The sequence below is a fragment of the Hemiscyllium ocellatum genome, chromosome 13, assembly GCF_020745735.1.
Source record: "Hemiscyllium ocellatum isolate sHemOce1 chromosome 13, sHemOce1.pat.X.cur, whole genome shotgun sequence".
Classification (NCBI taxonomy): Eukaryota; Metazoa; Chordata; class Chondrichthyes; order Orectolobiformes; family Hemiscylliidae; genus Hemiscyllium; species Hemiscyllium ocellatum.
The window spans coordinates 89,067,806-89,086,465 of NC_083413.1; the positions used below are offsets into that span (position 1 = coordinate 89,067,806).

General features: G+C 43.3%; 1 protein-coding gene across 1 annotated transcript; it reads left to right on the forward strand.

The window, feature by feature from the left end:
* Positions 1 to 4,568: 4,568 nt before the first annotated feature.
* On the forward strand, positions 4,569 to 18,230 carry LOC132821394 (alpha-1,4-N-acetylglucosaminyltransferase-like). The gene is made up of 2 exons (XM_060833974.1): positions 4,569 to 4,892; positions 17,640 to 18,230. The coding sequence occupies exons 1-2, from the start codon at positions 4,569 to 4,571 to the stop codon at positions 18,228 to 18,230; spliced, it is 915 nt and encodes a 304-aa protein (XP_060689957.1).
* Positions 18,231 to 18,660: the final 430 nt, after the last annotated feature.

Here is an 18,660-nt window from a genome sequence, read left to right on the forward strand (position 1 = left end):
ATTCACTTCCCTCTGTCACTGCCAGGAATACAAATTCATCTCCCTCCACCCCCACTGCAGCCAAAAACACAAACCTGCCCCTGATACGTTGGACACTTCACTACCGCCATGCCAGCTGAGCTATCTACAAGAAGCTAAAGTTTAGAAGGATGGACGTGAATCTGAATGAAACTTACAGAATATTGAGAGGCCTGGCGGATATAGTGGATGTGGAGGAGATGTTTCCACTAGTAGGAAAGACAAGGACACGGGCTCCCACCTTAAAGTGAAGAGATGACTCTTGAGAACTGAGATGAGAAGGAATATCTTCAGCTAGAGGATGGTGAATCTGTGGAACTCATTGCCACAAGAGGGCTGTGGAGGCCAAGTAATTGAGTGTATTTAAGACAGAGATAGATCAGTTCTTGTTTAGTAAGGGGATGAAGGGTTATGGGGAAAAGGCAGGAGAATGGGGTTGAGAAACATATCAACCATGAACAAATGGTGAAGCACACCCGATGAGCTGAATGTTCTAATTCTGCTCCTATGTCTTATACTCTCATTTGATGTTAAAGATATTCTTACTATAGAGAGAGTACAGCAGTAGTTCATTAGACTGATACTAGGAACAGCCGGACTATGATTAAAACAGATACATTTCTAACCGGGCTGCACAGACAACTTACAGCTGGATGATTTCCTTGGTTAAGGAGTATAGAACCACAGGTCAGAGGCTGAAATTACAGGGTAGGCCATTTCAGAATGAGTTGAGGAAAATTGTCTCCACTCAGAGGGTAGTGAACCTGTAGAATTCTCAAAAAAAGGAGGCCAAGTCACTGAAGACATTCAGAGATTGATCATTTTTTCAGATATCAAAGGCATCAAGAGGTTTGGAGAGAAAACTCCAATGTGACGTTAGAATCAGCTATCTTCATATTGAAGGATCCAATGACCTACTCCTGCTCTTCATTTCTATATCAGCAACAAAACAAGTTTGTTCCACAAAGGAAAAGTTTGGGGTGACATGGTGGCTCAGTGATTAGCACTGTTGCCTCATAACACAAAGGACCCGCATTCAATTCCTGCCTCGGGTGACAGTTTGTGTGGAGTTTGCACATTATCCCTGTGAATGTTTGGGCTTGCTCTGGGTGGTCCAGTTTCCTCCCACAATCACAAAGATGTGCAGGCGGGGTGAATTGGCCATGCTAAATTGCCCATAATGTTAGGTGCATTAGTCGGGGTAAATATGGAGTAGGGGAATGGGTGGGTTACTCTTCAGAGGGTTGGTGTGGACTTGTTGGGCTGAAGGGCCTGTTTCCATACTGTAGGGAATCTAATAGAATATAATAATCCAAATATTTACATTTATACAATTTGAAAGATGGTAAAAATTCAGCTTCATCCTCCCCAATACCATCACTTTCCAATACTCAGAGAGTTTGCTTCTTCCTCACATCTATGGTGGGAAAGTAACTGTTTCTTTCATTTCATATTCGTGCATTTGATTGCCTCAATCATCAGTAAGGTCATAGAGTCATAGAACTGTACAGCACAGAAACAGACCCTTCGGTCTAACTTGTCCATGCCAACCAGATATCCTAAATTAATCCTGTCTCATTTGCCAGCACTTACTCCATATCCCTCTAAACCCTTCCCATTAATGTACTCATCCAGATGTCTTTTAAATGTTGTAATTGTACCAGCTTCCACCACTTCCTCTGGCAGCTCATTCAATACACGCACCTCCCTCTGCATGAAAAAGTTGCCCCTCAGGTCCCTTTTATTTCTTTCCCCTCTCACTCAAAACCTATGCCCTCTAATTCTGGACTCCCCCAACCCAGTAAAAATACCTTGGCTATTTTCCATATCCATGATTTTATGAACCTCAATAAGGTCACCCCTGAGCCTCCAACGTTCTAACCCTGGCAACATCGTTGTAAATCTTTTCTGAACCTTTTCAAGTTTCACAACATCCTTTCTATGGAGGGAGACCAGAATTGCGCAGAATTTTCCAAAACTGGCCTAACCAATGTCCTGTACAGCCACAACCTGACCTCCCAACTGCTATACTCAAAGCTCTGACCAACAAAGGAAACATAGAAAATGCCTTCTTCACTATCCTATCGACCTGAGACTCAATTTTCAAGGAACTATGAACCTGTACTCCAAAGTCTTTTTGTTCAGCAACACTCCCTAGGACATAGAACATAGAACATTAAAGTGCAGTACAGGCCCTTTGGCCCTCGATGTTGTATCGGCTTGTGAAACTAATATGAAGGCCATCTAACCTACACTATTCCCTTTTCATCCATATGTCTAATCAATGACCACTTAAATGTCCTTAAAGTTGGCGAGTGTACTACTATTGCAGGCAGTGCATTCCAAACCCCTACTACTCTCTGAGTAAAGAAACTACCTCTGACATCTGTCCTATATCTATGTTCCCTCGTGCTAGCCATCACCATCTGACAAAAAAGGCTCTCCCTGTCCACCCTATCTAACCCTCTGATTATTTTATATGTCTCAGTTAAGTCACCTCTCAACCTTCTTTGACCTAACAAAAACAGCCTCAAGTCCCTCAGCCTTTCTTCGTAAGACCTTCCCTCCATGTCAGGCAACATCCTAGTAAATCTCTTCTGAACCATTTCCAAAGCTTGCACATCCTTCCTATAATGTAGTGGCCAGGACCGTACACAATGCTCCAAGTGTGGCCGCACCAGAGCTTTGTACAGCTGCAGCATGACCTCATGGTAGAGTTAACTCCTCAATTCTGATATGACTTTTCCTCAGAACTTAAACCTGAAAACAAAAACCTCAGTTGTTTACCTTGTTTTTAGTGGAATTGAAGAGGCAGGCAGCTCAATACAATGAGCAGCATTGAGCAGTCAAGGGGATCAACATTTTGATGACCATGAAGCCGTTGTCGATTGTTGAAAAAACGCATCTGGTTCACTAATGCCTTTCAGAGAAGGAAATCTGCCATCCTCATCTGGTCTGGCCTACATGTGACTCCAGACCCAGAGCAATGGTGATTTACTCTCCATGTTACGTGTGCACAGGGCATTCAATGGTCAGAGTATTCAGTGCTCAGTTACAGGTTCACAGAACAGTCAGTGCTCAGTTTTTCAAGTGCCAACAGCTTACGTGAAGCACTCTGTATTTACCCCCAGCTAACTTGCTGCATTTAGAACACTGTGTACAGTTCTGGTCACCACATTACCAAAAGGAGGTTTACGAGGATGTTGCCTGGTATGGAAGGTGCTAGCTATGAAGAAAGGTTGAGTAGGTTAGGTTTATTTTCATTAGAAAAAAGGAGATTGAGGGGGGACCTGATTGAGGTTTATAAAATCATCAAGTGTATAGACAGGGTGGATAGAGACAAGCTTTTTCCCCGGGTGCAGGATTCAATAACGAGAGGTCACGCTTTCAAGGTGAGAGGTGAAAAGTTTAAGGGGGATACACACGGTAAGTACTTCACACAGAGGGCGGTGGGCATTTGGAATGCATTGCCAGCAGAGGTGGTAGAGGCAGGCACCGTAGGTTCATTTAAGATGCGTCTGGATAAATGCATGAGTAGTGGGGAGTAGAGGGATACAGATGCTTAGGAATTGACCGACAGGTTTAGACAGTAAATGTGGATCGGCTCAGGCTTGGAGGGTGAAGGGCCTGTTCCTGGACAGTAAATTTTCTTTGTTCTTTCTTTGTTCTTTGTTTAACAGCTATGTATGAAAGTCAAAGGGGAGGAGCCCTTGGTGGGGTGATGGAAGACTAGAGTAACTCAGGGTGTACTGGGGGATGTCATCTTTTGTAGTCCAGGGGTTTACACTCAGTCAGTCAGACACCTGGTCTTTCCTGGAGTCCAATGGCATTGCTGTCTGGGGATTAGTTCATGGTCAGACCTGCAGGCCAATGGAACCATTCATGGGACTAGAGTTAGGTCTCTCTGCGTGCTATAGAAACACCCAGGCAAGGTGGGCCGTGATCAGGCAGGGTGCACTGTGGTCAATCAGGGATGTTGTCCCAAGTCGATCCAGGGGGTGGTCCATGATTAATCCTGGAGCGTCAGTCAAATAAGAGTCAGGGAGTGGTCAGGAGGCAGGCCCTAGCGTTTAGGGGAAAGAGGGTGACTCGAGACTGGGGATGGTCTTCATTGTACTGGGTCACAAAGGGAATGGTGATGGTGAGAAAGTGCAATCCTCCATTGCAGAGTGGGATCTCATCTTGAATAGGAGGGCACTGAGAGCTCTTGAAGAAAGTAAAAAATCCTGTGGAAAGTGTAAAACTAACAAGAACATTGCGATAACCTGATTGCAAATCAATAGATGCTCACTGCAGGTATGATTGAATGAAACAGTAACTGGGCTGTTTGACTTACTTCCCAATCATTCTCTCTGTTCACAGTGACCATTGCTGAACCATCTCCAATTATGAGAGCGATTCCACAATTATTGCAACTGATCTCAATCCTGGTATCAGGCCTGGTTTTGATTTACTCCTTGCATAATATACTACTAAAACTTGATGAGTTGACAAAAAAGCTGCCTAACTACTCTGCAAAAAAAGCCTCCAATGACCAAATGAAATCAGCCATGTCTGGTCAGGTCAATGCTGAGAACACGGTGATTGTGAAACACCCACACCCAAGCACAGAGCCTGGAATTATGTTTTTACAGAGCTCCAGTGAACTAAACCCTTCACCACTGGCCATCTGCAGCATTGAATCAGCAGCTAGACTAAACCCAAACAAACCAGTTTATTACTTCATGCGAGGATTCAATGGGAAAGTATCTGAGTATCGAGATCCTGAGTACAAAGGCATCCGTCTGCTTTCTTCATTCAAGAATGTCATCATCTTGCCCTTGAATCCTAAGGAATTGTTCAGCAACACGCCCTTGGCTGGATGGTATGAGAAGGTAAGGAGTTATATGGAACTGGCTGCTTGGTTTTGTGGATGGTAAAAGCTGCTAATGTCCATCAATCTGAAAAATGAATAGTAAACTTTACACTGACAAGCTAAGTCCCAGTATCTATGTGTACGATGATGGATAATGCTGAATTGGAATTCCTGTGGGTCTCAGATTGAATTTCAGCTTCAGGTCCAGACAAAATCATTTACGGAATCTGAAAGAAGATCAGAAGCATTTTCTTTTTAAAATGATTGTTTATCGCAATTATCCAGACTGCACTTTGGTGGATGGGGACCAAAGTTAGTTTGGAAACTCCTCTGTCCAGAGAATGCTCATTCAATCTTTATCCAGCAAAGGTCAGACTAATGTTTTGCTTTGTGTTTGAGACAATGGGGATTATCTCTATGTCCCATTTAATTTCATACCTGTACTATGTTGAAATAATTTCATTCACTTAATCACAAAGGGTGTGGCTTAGACAGTAAATGTCAAGGGTGAAGAGTGTGGTGCTGGAAAAGCACACCTAGTCAGGCAGACAGCATCTGATGAGGAGAATTGACGTTTCGGGCTGTAGTCCTTACTTTCTCCTTGTAGATATCAGGGGAACTATTCCCAGGAGGATGGTAGCAGTTTTAATTGGTGACTCAACTAGTTAATCCCTGAGACAGAGTTGGAGGGGAACCAGGATCAAACCTTTTCTTTATCAGTTAAACAGGTGGACAGATTCTGCGTGAGATTACCTTGGCAAACAGCATTAAGGAAAATCCTAAGGATTTTTATACACACATAAGGCGCACCAAGGTAGGTAGGGAAAGGGTGGGACCATTCAAGAACAAAGGAGGGAATTTAAGCGTGGAGCCATAGGAAGTAGGTGAGGTCCTTAATGAATACTTTGTATTGGTATTCACAAAGGGTAATGGAAATCGTGGATGGTGAGACTAGAGAAGGGTATATTGATCTTCTAGGGCATGCCGATATAAAATAAGAGGAGGTTTGGGTGTTTTAAAAAGGATTAATGTAGACAAGTCCCCAAGACCAATGGGATGTATACCATAAAGCAAGGAAAGTGAGAGAGGGAATTTGTGGGACATTATCCAAAATCTTTATTATCTTCTTTAGTCACAGGTGAGGTTCCAGAGGACTGGAGAATAGCCAACATTGTTCCTTTGTTTCAGAAGGGCAACAGGGCTTAATCCAGGAAAATACAGCTCAGTGGGACCTTATGTCAGTGGTGGGGAAATTATTGGAAAAGAATCTGAAGAGAGGTTTCATTCACATTTGGTAAAATATGAACTTATTAACAACAGGCAGCATGGCTTTGTGTGTGGACAGGGGTGTGCCACACAAAATTGATTTGAATTCTTTGAGAAAGTGACAAAGATGGCTGATGAGGGCAGGGCAGTAGATGTTGTTGATGTGGACTTTAACAAGGCATTTGGCAGGGTCCCTCATGGCAGGCTGCCATAAAAGGTGAAGTCATATGGCATCCATGCTGAGCTGGTAAGGTGGATACAGAGCTAGCTTAGTCATCGAAGACATACAGTAGCGATAGAAGGATGTTTTTCAGACTGGAGATCTGTGAGAAGTGATGTCCTGCTGGTACCCCTGTTGTTGGTAATATATATGAATGATTTTGAGGAGAATAGAGGTAATTTGATAAATTTGCAGATGATACAAGGAGTGGAGGGAGCTGCGGACAGAAGATACAACAGGATATAGATAGGCTGGAGACTTGGGCAGAGAAATGGCAGATGGAGTTTAATCCAGACAAATGCAAGGTGGTGCATTTTGAAAAACAGGTAAATGCACGGTAAATGGTAGAACCTGTACAAGCATCAACATAAAGAGGGATCAAGGCATTTAGGTCCATAGTTCCCTGTAAGCAGCAATGCAAGTAGAAAATGTGGTCAAAAAGGCATATGATATGCTTGCCTTCATTTGTCGAGCTATAAAATATAGAACTTGATGAGTCATGTTGCAGCTGTACAAATACTGTACAAATGTTAATGAATGAGGTAGAACGGGACAGTTAGTCAGTTCACTGAGTACGAACTGAGTTAAAGCAAAATGCTGGGCTACCTGTTGTGAGTGCAGGTAAATTTGTCTTTCCCATAAAATAAAATTAATCTTTAACCCTACCGCTATGCTAACATCTCCATCTGGCTATATTACAGTGTGGTGAGTTGGCCAGTAATTTTCCTTGCTCAAGCTGCCTTTTGTCGCAATTCAGTGGGGTCAACTGCCAGAAATCAGGGTCCATTATTCCAGAGATCAAGCAAACATGAAAATATTTCATCAAACTATCCAAAGTACCCAATTTTTCTAACTGATGAAACTTGGGTTAGAAAATAACACAAAATATTTCTGTACATAATAAGTATATAACTGTTTATTATGAAGTAACTGCCTTTGACTAATGACAATTTTGATGGAGTTCCTTGATGAAGTGACAAGACAGGGTGATAGGTGTAGTCTATATGGATTTCAGTAAGGTCTTTGATAAGGTTCCACATGGTAGCCTGCTCTGGAAGGTTAGATCGCATGGAATCCAAGGCGAGCTGGCAAATTGGATACAAAGTTAGCTTAATGGTAGGAAGCAGAGGGTAATAGCAGAAGGATGCTTGTTGGCTGGAGGCCTGTGACTAGTGAAGTGCCTCAGGCCCATTACTGTTGTTATCTTTATCAGTGATTTGGATGAGAGTGTGCAAGGCATGATTAGTAAGTTTGCTGATGATATTAAAATAGGTGGTATTGTGGACAGTGAGGAAGGTTATCAGAAATTGCAGCAGGACCTTGATCAGCTGGGGAAGTGGGCTGAGAAATGGCAAATGGAGTTTAGGATAAATAAGTGTGAGGTTTTACATTTTGGAAAGTCAAATAAAAAAAAGGAGTTTCATGGTGGATGGTAGGGCCTTCTGGAGTGTAGTGGAACAGAGGGATCTTAGAGTTAGCATTCACAGCTCCCGGAAAGTGGAGTCACAGATAGACTTTTGACACACTGACTTTCATCAGTCAGTGCATTGGGTATAGAAGTTGGGAAGTTATGGTGCAGTTATACAGGACGTTGGTGAGGCTGCACTTGGACTATGTGTTCAGTTTTGATCACCTTGTGATAGGAAGGATCTTATTAAACTGAAAAGAGTGCAGAAAAATTTACAAGGATGTTGTCTGGACTCAATGGTCTGAGTTATAGGGAGAGGTTGGACCAGTTCAAACCTTTTTCTTTAGAGCATTGGAGACTGAGAGGAAAACTTACAGAAGTGTATAAGATCATGAGAGGCATGGATAGGGTGAATGCATTCAGTCTTTTTCCCAGGGTTGGGGAAGCGAGGACTAGAGGGCATCAGTTTAAGGTTAGAGGGGAAAGAATAAAAGGGAGACTGAGGGGCAACTGTTTTACTCAGAGGGTGGTACCCATATGGAATGAGCTCCCAGCAGAAGTGGTTGAGGCGGGTACATTAACGACATTTAAAAGGCATTTGGACAAATACATAGATAGGAAAGAATTAGAAGGACATGGACCAAGTGCAGGGAAATGGAGTGAGTGTAGATGGACATTATGGTTGGCATGGACCAGTTTCGGTCGAAGGGCCTGTCTCTGTGCTGTAGGACTCTATGACTCGATGTCAATTAGGAAATAGAATGGCTAAATCAGAACTTGACAACTCAAACTATCGTTTCTTAATTATCCCCTCCCCATTCACACACAAGCAGTTCCATAAGGGCAGGTAAAATATGGAAAAGAGAATGAATAATAAATCAGAGAAACCTGGACAATAGGATTCAATCAGTTGTTCCTTTTAATTTCCAATTCCTTTTTGTTCTTAGAAGGACATAGACATGGACGTGGCTGGAAGGACATGGAAGATATAAAATGTGGGGAAATAGATGGTGACATCTTGAAAAATGTTCATACTATGGAGGAAGAGGTGGTGGATGTCTTAAAATGTATAAAGGTGAATAAATCCCCAGGACCTGATCAAGTGTACCCTAGAACTCTGTCAGAAGCTAGAGAAGTGATTGCTGGGCCTCTTGCCGAGATATTTGTATCATCGATTGTCACAGATGAGGTGCCGGAAGACTGGATGTTGGCAAACATGGTGCCACTGTTTAAGAAAGGTGATAAGGACAAGCCATGGAACTATAGACCAGTGAGTCTGACATCGGTGGTGGGCACGTTGTTGGAGGGAATTCTAAGGGACAGGACGTACATGTATTTGGAAAGGCAAGGACTAATTAGGGATAGTCAACATGGCTTTGTGCGTGGGAAATCATGTCTCACAAACTTGCTTGAGTTGTTTGAAGAAATAACAAAGAGGGTAGATGGAAGCAGAGTGGTGGATGTGATCAATATGGACTTCAGTAAGACATTCGATGAGGTTCCTCATGGGAGACTGGTTAGTAAGGTTAGATTTCATGTAATACAAGGAGAACTAGCCATTTGGATACAGAACTGGCTCAAAGGTGGAAAACAGAAGGTGGTGATGGAGGGTTGATTTTCAGACTGGAGGCATGTGACCAGTGGAGTGCCACAAGGATCAATGCTGGGTCCACTGCTTTACATCATTTATATAAATGATTTGGACGTGAACATAGGAGGTATACTTAGTAAATTTGCAAATGACAAGAAAATTGGAGGTGTAGTGGACATTGAAGAAGGTTACCTCAGAGTTTAACCAGATCTTGATCAGATGGGCCAGTGGGCCGAGAGGTGGCAGATGGACACATCATGATAAGGTCCTAGGGAGTGTTGCTGAACAATGAGACCTTGGAGTGCAGGTTCAAAGCTCCTTGACAGTGGAGTTGTAGGTAGATAGGACAGTGAAGAAGGCATTTGGTAGGCTTTCCTTTATTGGTCAGAGCATTGAGTACAAGAGTTGAGAGGCCATGTTGCAGGTGTACAAGACATTGATTGAGCCACTTTTGGAATATTGTACATAACTCTGGTCTCCTTTCTATCAGAAGGATGTTGTGAAACGTGAAAGGGTTCAGAAAATATTTACAAGGATGTTGTCAAGGTTGGAGAGTTTGAGCTATAAGGAGAGGCTGAATAGGTTAGGGCTGCTTTCCCTGAAGCATCGGAGGCTGAGGGGTGATCTTATAGAAGTTTATAAAATCATGAGGGGCTTGGAAGGATTTTTCTCTGGGATGGAATCCAGAACTAGAGGCCATAGGCTTATGATGAGAGGGGAAAGAGTTAAAAGGGACCTAAGGGACAACGTTTTCATGCAAAGGATGGTGCATGTACGGAATGATGTACCAGAGGAAGTGGTGGAGGCTAGTAAAATTACAGCATTTAAAAGGCATCTGGATGGGTATATGAATAGGAAAGGCTGAGAGGGATATGGGCCAAGTGCTGGCAAATGGGAGTAGATTAGTTTAGGATATCTGGTTGGCATGAACGAGTTATATTGAAGGGTCTGTTTCCATGCTGTACATCTCTATGACTGTTTGTTCACACACGGTCGTTCACACATCAAAGTTGTCTTTCATTTATTGGTCCTCACACTGTCTTTGAAGGTGTTTTATGTCTTCTTCAACAGGGAATTTGCAGAGAAGAGTAAGTGCCAGACAGTTGCCTCCACATGAGAGAGAAAGTGACAGAGGGAGAGATCTTGCAAGGCTGGGGAGTTGTCTCCTGCACTGACTCAACCAAAGCCATGGTCTCCTAGTCAGGAGCCAAGCAAAGCATTGTTATCAAGCAGTTCACTTTAGTTCAGAACCCATCGGCCCCATGGTGTCTACTTTTGCTTTCAATCTTTCTGCAAAATGCAATCGTGCATATAACTCGCAGAATGCTCAAGTAAAAAGTAGTTTTAAAACTGCAATCACCACATTGGACAGTCTCCTGTGTTTAAAGCAGCACCTTAGTTTTTTAAGGTTCACTGTCCAAAACTAAATAAAATAAAAAGATGCATCTTGGCACTTTGCCATCTACCTCACTGATATCCATCCCTGTAAATCCATCAGGATTACTTCAGACATCTCAGGAGGTTCCTGCTCTGCCTCCATTGAATTCCATCCATTTGCCTGGTTTATTTCTCAGCCTCACTTTTTCTCCCTGCGTTCACGATGACCATGTCCTACACTGACCTCTCCTGCACCACCTCACCTTCCCACGTTATATGGAGCATTTCCAACTGTTCCTCAAGCTTGGCAGCTTTTTACCTGCAACATGTTCACCTGGAGATAGTCTTCCTGCTGCTGGTGATTCTGGGGACACACCATTGATTCCAGATTGCCCCAGGTTCTGTAAATGGAGGACAACCCTGGCTTCCTGCCAGAAGAAATAAAGGGCTTGGAAATGCAGCCAAGAAAAATTTCAAACCAACTGCAGTTCATTGACTCCCGTCCAATGTAATCAACTTAAAATCACACAAATCAACATGATCACTGTCAACAGGCAGCTGTGCAAATACAGGCAACTCTTTCAAAGTATGGAGGAAGAAATTACAGTCAGTCTCTGGTACTTTTTTTACCTCATTTCACTGTTCCAGCTTATCAATCAATCCAGCTCAGTCACCACGTTTAATTTCATATTTAACACACAGCTCAGTTCAAGCCAATCTCACTTCACTCATTGGAATTCTGACACTGCTGCTCACACTGGGTTGATTTTCTGAGGAATGCAATCTCACGCAGATCACTACTCCTGCTGATCATTTTTACAAAGAAAAAGAACTTGAAATTTGGGATCAGAGAGTCTTCTCAGGGTTCCCTTCAAAATGTGGAGCCATATTTATTTCTAGGTGGCGCACACTGCTGCTACTGAGCCTCAGAAAAGTTCTCTCTCGTGCAGAACTGTTAGTGGAGAGTAAATCTTGCCTCCTTTTCAGAGGCAATATTCCAAAATATAAAGTCCAGAATCACAGACAGACCCTTTGACAGTTGCAGTGAAATGTTAGGTAAGTAAATTAAGTGATGTTAGGGTGTTGGCAGGGTAAGATACCATCTCTGTAGGGTACCAGGTTTATAGAGTTACAGAGAAGTAGAATGCCAACTGGGGGTGGGGAACTAAAAGTCTGTTGTCAGATGCTTGTTTTGTCTGGTGCCAGTCAGGGAACAGGTAAGGTGCCAGGGTAAAATGGCAGCTGAAAATGTGTTGCTGGTTAAAGCACAGCAGGTTAGGCAGCATCCAAGGAATAGGAAATTCGACGTTTCGGGCATCAGCCCTTCATCAGGAATTATGCCCGAAACGTCGAATTTCCTATTCCTTGGATACTGCCTGACCTGCTGTGCTTTAACCAGCAACACATTTTCAACTGTGATCTCCAGCATCTGCAGACCTCATTTTTTACCCCCAGGGTAAAATGGTAGCCAAGTAAGGAGTGGTATGCAAAATTAGGTAGCTGTTAAGTGCGAAGTGGGGCGGGGGGGCAATAGGTAAGTCAAGGAGGTGGGAGAAATTGCTTTTGTGGAGGGGTGGGTGGGGTTCACCTCAGGTAGTTTAAAAATCACATCTCACTCCCAAAATCTACTCAAAGTATTAATTCACTTTTGAGATGCAGGTGTTGCTGGCTGGGCCAGCATTTATTGCCCATCCCTAGCTGCTTTTGAGAAGGTGGTGGTGAGCTGCCTTCTTGAATCGCTGCAGTCCACCTGCTGTAGGTCGATGCACAATGCCCTCAGAAGGAAATTCCAGGATTTTGGTCCAGTGACAGTGAAGGAACAATGATGCTTTCCTGATGAAGGGCTGTTGCCCGAAACATTGATTTTTCCTGCTCCTTGGATGATGCCTGACCTGCTGTGCTTTTCCAGCACCACTCTAATCTTGATACATTTACCCATCAGGATGGTGAGTGGTTTGGAGGGGAACTTGAAGGTGATGATGTTCCCACGTGTCTCCTGCCTTTTGAGCTGGAGGTGGTCATGGGTTTGGAGAGTACTGTCTAAGGAACCTTGGTGAATTTCTGCAGTGCAACTTGAAACTACTGCCACCACTGCACATCAGTAGTGGAAGTTTTGGATGTGGTATTAATCAGATAGGTTGTGTTGTCCTGGATAGTGTGAGTATTGTTGGAGATGCCCTGATCCAGGCAAGTGGGGAGTTTTCCATCACACTCCTGACTCGATTTGATTGATTTATTGACATGTGTACTTAACTACAGTGAAACTCTGTTTCTGAGCAGTACAGGCAGATCATAGTAAGCAAGGACTAGACAGAGGCATGCAATTTACACTGCACAGGGCATGCACCAGGTAAAATCAACATTAGCATGATCAGCATTATTTGAAGTTATAGAGAACAGCAGGGAAGAAGCTGTTCTTGAACCTGTTGGTATGTGTATTCAAGCTTCTGATGAAAGAGGTTGTCGGAGAGCATTGCAAGGGTGTGATGGGTCTTTAATAATTTATACAGCAACAGGCTATATAAATGGAGCTTACAGATGGAAGTATGGCTTCCGTGATGGTCTGGACTGTATACACCACTTTCTGTAGTTTATTACAGTTCTGGGCAGAGCATTTGCCATACCAGTCTGTTATGCACCCATACAGTATGCTTTCAATGGTGCATCTTAAAATTTGGTGATGGACCTTGTAGACATGTCAAACTTCCTGTGCTGTCTGAGGAAGAAGAGGTGTTGTTGTGCCATCTTGACCATTACATCTACGTAAGAGGTTCAGGACAGATTGTCGGTTATCGTCACTCCTAAGAACTTGGTACTCTGAACCCTGGCAAACTCAGCTCCATCAATGTAAATGGGGGCATGTTCTCCTTTTTTTCTGAAGCCAATGATCAGTTCTTTAATTTTGCCAACAAAACTTGTGCCTTGCAGATTATGCGCAAGATTTGGGGGCACAGGAGGGGAGTATTCCTATTCAATCAATCAATGTTCCCATGCTCTGGATTGGCTCCCTGGATCCATTCCCTCAATCCAGGGATCCAACACCCTTTCCACAGCTGCTGAACGCAATTCTACAGCCCAAATCTGACAAACACTCTCCTATGCCCCTGCTGGATTTCATAACACCTATCTATTTATCCGCAGCATTCATCACTTATTTAGGTCTCTTGCCACTTTGCACTCCTTGAAATTCTACAACCCATCGAGCTGGTACCATGCATACCGAGAACACTTGCACCCACCGAGCTGGTACTGTACTCAACTGTAAGTCTACCCTCCTGATACTCTGACCTTTTACTGACCTTTTGTGTTTTTTGACAGTAAAAGTGGGTGCTAAGCTCCTTGGATTTCAGAATCCAGCAGCTCACTGCTGCAGGAATAGTTCTCAATGTGAAGGTGGGACTTTGTCTCCAGACAGACTGTGCCATGGTCACTCTTACCGATACTGTCATGGACAGATGCATCTATGAAAGTAACCACCCCAACACACACAAACGAAGCTGCATCAGGACACTATTCAAAAGAGCCACAACACACTGCAGTACACCAGAACTGTGAAAAGAGGAAGAGGAACACCTATGACACAAAAGTCGGTGGAGTTGTGGATAGTGAGGAAGGAAGTGGTAGGTTACAGCGGGATATAGATAAGTTGCAGAGCTGGGCGGAAATGTGGCAAATGGAATTCAATGTAGCTAAGTGCGAAGTCGTTCACTTTGGTAGGAATAACAAGATGATGGATTACTGGGCTAATGGTAGGCTACTTGGTAGTGTGGATGAGCAGAGGGATCTTGGTGTCCATGTACACAGATCTCTGAAAGTTGCCACCCAGGTAAATAGTGCTGTGAGGAAGGCATATGGTGTACTGGGCTTTATTGGCAGAGGAATTGAGTTCCGGAGTCCTGAGGTCATGTTGCAGTTGTATAAGACTCTGGTGAGGCCTCATCTGGAGTATTGTGTGCAGTTTTGGTCGCCATACTATAGGAAGGATGTGGAAGCTTTAGAACGAGTGCAGAGGAGGTTTACCAGGATGTTGCCTGGAATGGTAGGAAAATCTTATGAGGAAAGGCTGAGGCACTTGGGGCTGTTCTCATTGGAGAAGAGAAGGTTTAGGGGAGATCTGATAGAAGTGTATAAGATGATTAGGGGTTTAGATAGGGTAGATACTAAGAACCTTTTACCGCTAATGGAGTCAGGTGTTACTAGGGGACATAGCTTTAAATTAAGGGGTGGTAGGTATAGGACAGATGTTAGGGGTAGATTCTTCACACAGCGGGTTGTGAGTTCATGGAATGCCCTGCCCGTATCAGTGGTGAACTCTCCTTCTTTATGGTCATTTAAGCGGGCATTGGATAGGCATTTGGAAGTTATTGGGCTAGTATAGGTTAGGTAGGATTCGGTCGGCGCAACATCGAGGGCCGAAGGGCCTGTACTGCGCTGTATCCTTCTATGTTCTATGTTCTATACAAGGTATTCGCCAAGAACGGATACCCGCGCAACTTTATCAACAGATGCCTAAGAGATAGACCACGGAACGAGGACATGCCACAACCAAAAGGACTAGCCACACTACCATACATCAGAACTACCATACATCAGAACTGACAGCCAGACTACTGCGACCCTTAGGACTCATAACGGCACACAAACCAACAGCCACGCTCAGACAACAACTCACTAGAACAAAGGACCCGATACCCAACATGAGCAAAACTAATGTAGTTTACAAAATACCATGCACGGACTGCACAAAACACTATATAGGACAAACAGGAAGACAGCTAACAATCCGCATACATGAACATCAACTAGCCACGAAACGACACGACCAGCTATCCCTAGTAGCCACACACGCAGACAACAAGCAACATGAATTCGACTGGGAAAACACTACTATCATAGGGCAAGCCAGACAGAGAACAGCCAGGGAATTCCTAGAGGCATGGCATTCATCCCCAAACTCCATCAACAAACACATCGACCTGGACCCAATATACCAACCACTACAGCGGACAGCTGAAACTGACACCCGGAAGCGGCAAGGACAGACCACTATAAATACCGGAAGAAACATCAAAGAAGCACTTCGCAGGAGGCTCCAGAGCACTGATGATGTCGCCTAGCCAGGGGACGAAACGTTTGCAACAAAAACTTCCAACTCGGTGAACAGAACCACAACAACGAGCACCCGAGCTACAAATCTTCGCACAAACCTTGAAGATGCATCTGCAGCTGGTGGAATGGTGAGGATGAGGTCAAGCCTTTCTCTCTTGTTGATTCCCTCACCGCCTGCCACAGAACTCCCTCTTACAGCCCAGTGCTCCAAGAGAACTGACAAGATGGAAACATGACTCCACATTTCTGAGGAAATCCTGGGCAGCATCTCCTCTCAGAAATGTGGAGCTCCCGCCCTTCATGAAAAAAAAACGGTGATGGTGGTGTCAATCTGTGTGAAAAACATTTGACATTCCAGCCCTGAAAACACATGTTCCAATGCATTATATTGGACTTGAAACATTAACTCTTGTTTTTCTCTATCCACAAATACTTTTTGATTTGATTTTGATTTGATTTATTATTGTCACATGCACCTAAGTAGAGTGAATTTTTTTTGTTTTGTGCGCAGCACAGGCAGGTCATACCATACAAAGTGCATTGGGGTAATAGAACAGAGCAAGGATTACAATACTAGAGCTGCAGGGTAAGTGCATGACATGTGCAATCAACATTAAATTTAAAATTTGAAAGGTCCATTCAGAAGTCTAACAACAGCAGGGAAGAAACTGCTGCTGGTGCTGCGAAGTTTCTCCAGCACTTGCTGAAAATAAATTGGTGCCTTTCTAAGAGTGAGCAGTATTTCTGAATCTCTGGTCAAACAAGTTGTAAATTCCCAACTACTTAGATGCTGGACTAGTTTTCATAGATCCTGGAATCCTTACAGTGTGGAAACAGGCCTTTCGGCCCAACAAGTCCACACTGACCTCCGAAGCGTAACCCACCCAGACCATTTTGGAATCAAATATGCTGATTGTTCCTGATCCTGTCTGAGTTTATAATCAAGACTATGTGGGGTTCTGGATAATCTGGCAGGGATATAATGTTGAGATCTTGTATTTTCACTTCACAAGACTATGTTTTTAATGTGTTTCATTGAAGTTATCATCTTTTAGAACTCAGCAGTGCGTTCCCATTATGAGGGCTTTGAGAGTGTTCTTTTTGAAGACGGTCCTGAAAAATTAATCTTTTATTTTAATTTTCTTAAGCAATCAGGCTCAATAGAGCGTGTAATAAATCAATGAACGCCAAATGCAGCAATTCGGTTATGTTTGAGCATTTCTGCTGTGCCCTGTCTCTTTCATGTACCTGGTTTAAGGATCCAGTGTGTGTGAACAGGATGAGTGATTGAGAATGTGATCTACATTCATCCAGTGACTCAATCTTGTGATATCTCACATCTCGATTTCAAACAGACACATATTTGTCTATTGCACTGTAATATTTCAGTATGAATCATTGAATGCAGAAGGAATCTGGTCAGAAATACTCATTAGGTTCTCCATGAATGAGAAGACTGAGGGGTTACTTTTGTATCTAATTGAACTGAAGTTTGATTTGACGTGTACTGTGGTGCGGTTCACAAGACATTTGCTCTTGTGGTGAGGATTGGATACTGTACTGGGGGCAGTGGGGAAATTGGCTGCAGCTTTTCTCCATTGAAAGACCGTGCAGGTTTACAACTGAACCAGCCCAGGTTCTCCTCACCTCAAGACCCACCTTGAGCCCATTACAAAGTACCCTCAGAAATTAGTGCTTAAAAAGTGGGCATTGGGTGGAGGGAGGGCTCAGCATTTGGAGGGAACAGTGATGTAAAATTTCAAAATTGATGAGCCTTCATTCTGTTATTTTACAGGCAGATCCCAGCACTGAACTGTATTGGATTATTTCGCTATCTGATGGCTGTCGGATAGTCTTGCTGTGGAAGTACGGGGGCACCTATCTGGACACAGATATAATATCAATCAAACCTCTACTGTTCCACAACTTCCTCTGCGCAGAATTAGGAAATTATGCGAATAATGCAGCTTTGGGATTTAACCGTTCTCATTCCTTTATAGAGAGTTGTTTATGGGATTTTGTTGAGAACTACAATGGAGCAGTTTGGGGCCAACAGGGTCCAGAACTGATGACCCGAATGCTGAAGAAATGGTGTGAGACTGATAATCTCCACAACGTCCTCAACAAAGAATGCAAAGGCATTAAGTATTTGTCCAACGACTGGTTCTACCCTGTTCCATACCCCGATTGGAAAAAATACTTTCAAAAGGATACATGGAAAGGGAATGATGATGAGATTGAAAAGAAATTCTCAGAGACTATTGGGGTACATTTCTGGAATTCACTGAGTCGTCGTCATAAATTTAAAATCAAAGGAAGTCGATCTCTAATAGAATATTTCTTTTATAAATACTGCCCAAGTACATATGAAACTCTCCTAAAATGATGAATAAGCTGCCAGAGGTTTTAGTGGAGGCTGGTACAATTACAACATTTAAAAGGCATCTGGATGGGTACATGATTAGGAAGGGATATGGACCAAGTGCTGGCAAATAGGACTAGATTATCTGGTTGGCATGGATGAGTTAGATCAAAGGGTCTGTTTTAATGCTGTACATCTCCATTACTCTATGATTTTTTTTGAGTGAAGATTTGCAATATTGCATTGAATGTTAATCAGAATCACTGTTAATCAGAATCACTGTTAATCAAACCAATCATGGGTCTCACTTGGCTCCAAACCTATTTGTATCTTTCCCTGTAACTTGCTGCTTTCTGTGGGGCTGCTGGATCACAGTAAGGAATGGGTTTCTGTGTGACTTGCTGTCTCAGAGGAAAGTGGGAGAGATGTAGAGGGAGAAACGGGGGCTGGGGGA

What these genes read in the sequence shown, in the direction of transcription:
- LOC132821394 (XM_060833974.1), top strand. Translation starts at nt 4,569, where the DNA reads ATGTCTGGTCAGGTCAATGCTGAGAACACGGTGATTGTGAAACACCCA. An exon ending in TGGCTGGATGGTATGAGAAG is followed by an intron (nt 4,893 to 17,639) that starts GTAAGGAGTTAT and finishes GTTATTTTACAG; the next exon opens with GCAGATCCCAGCACTGAACT.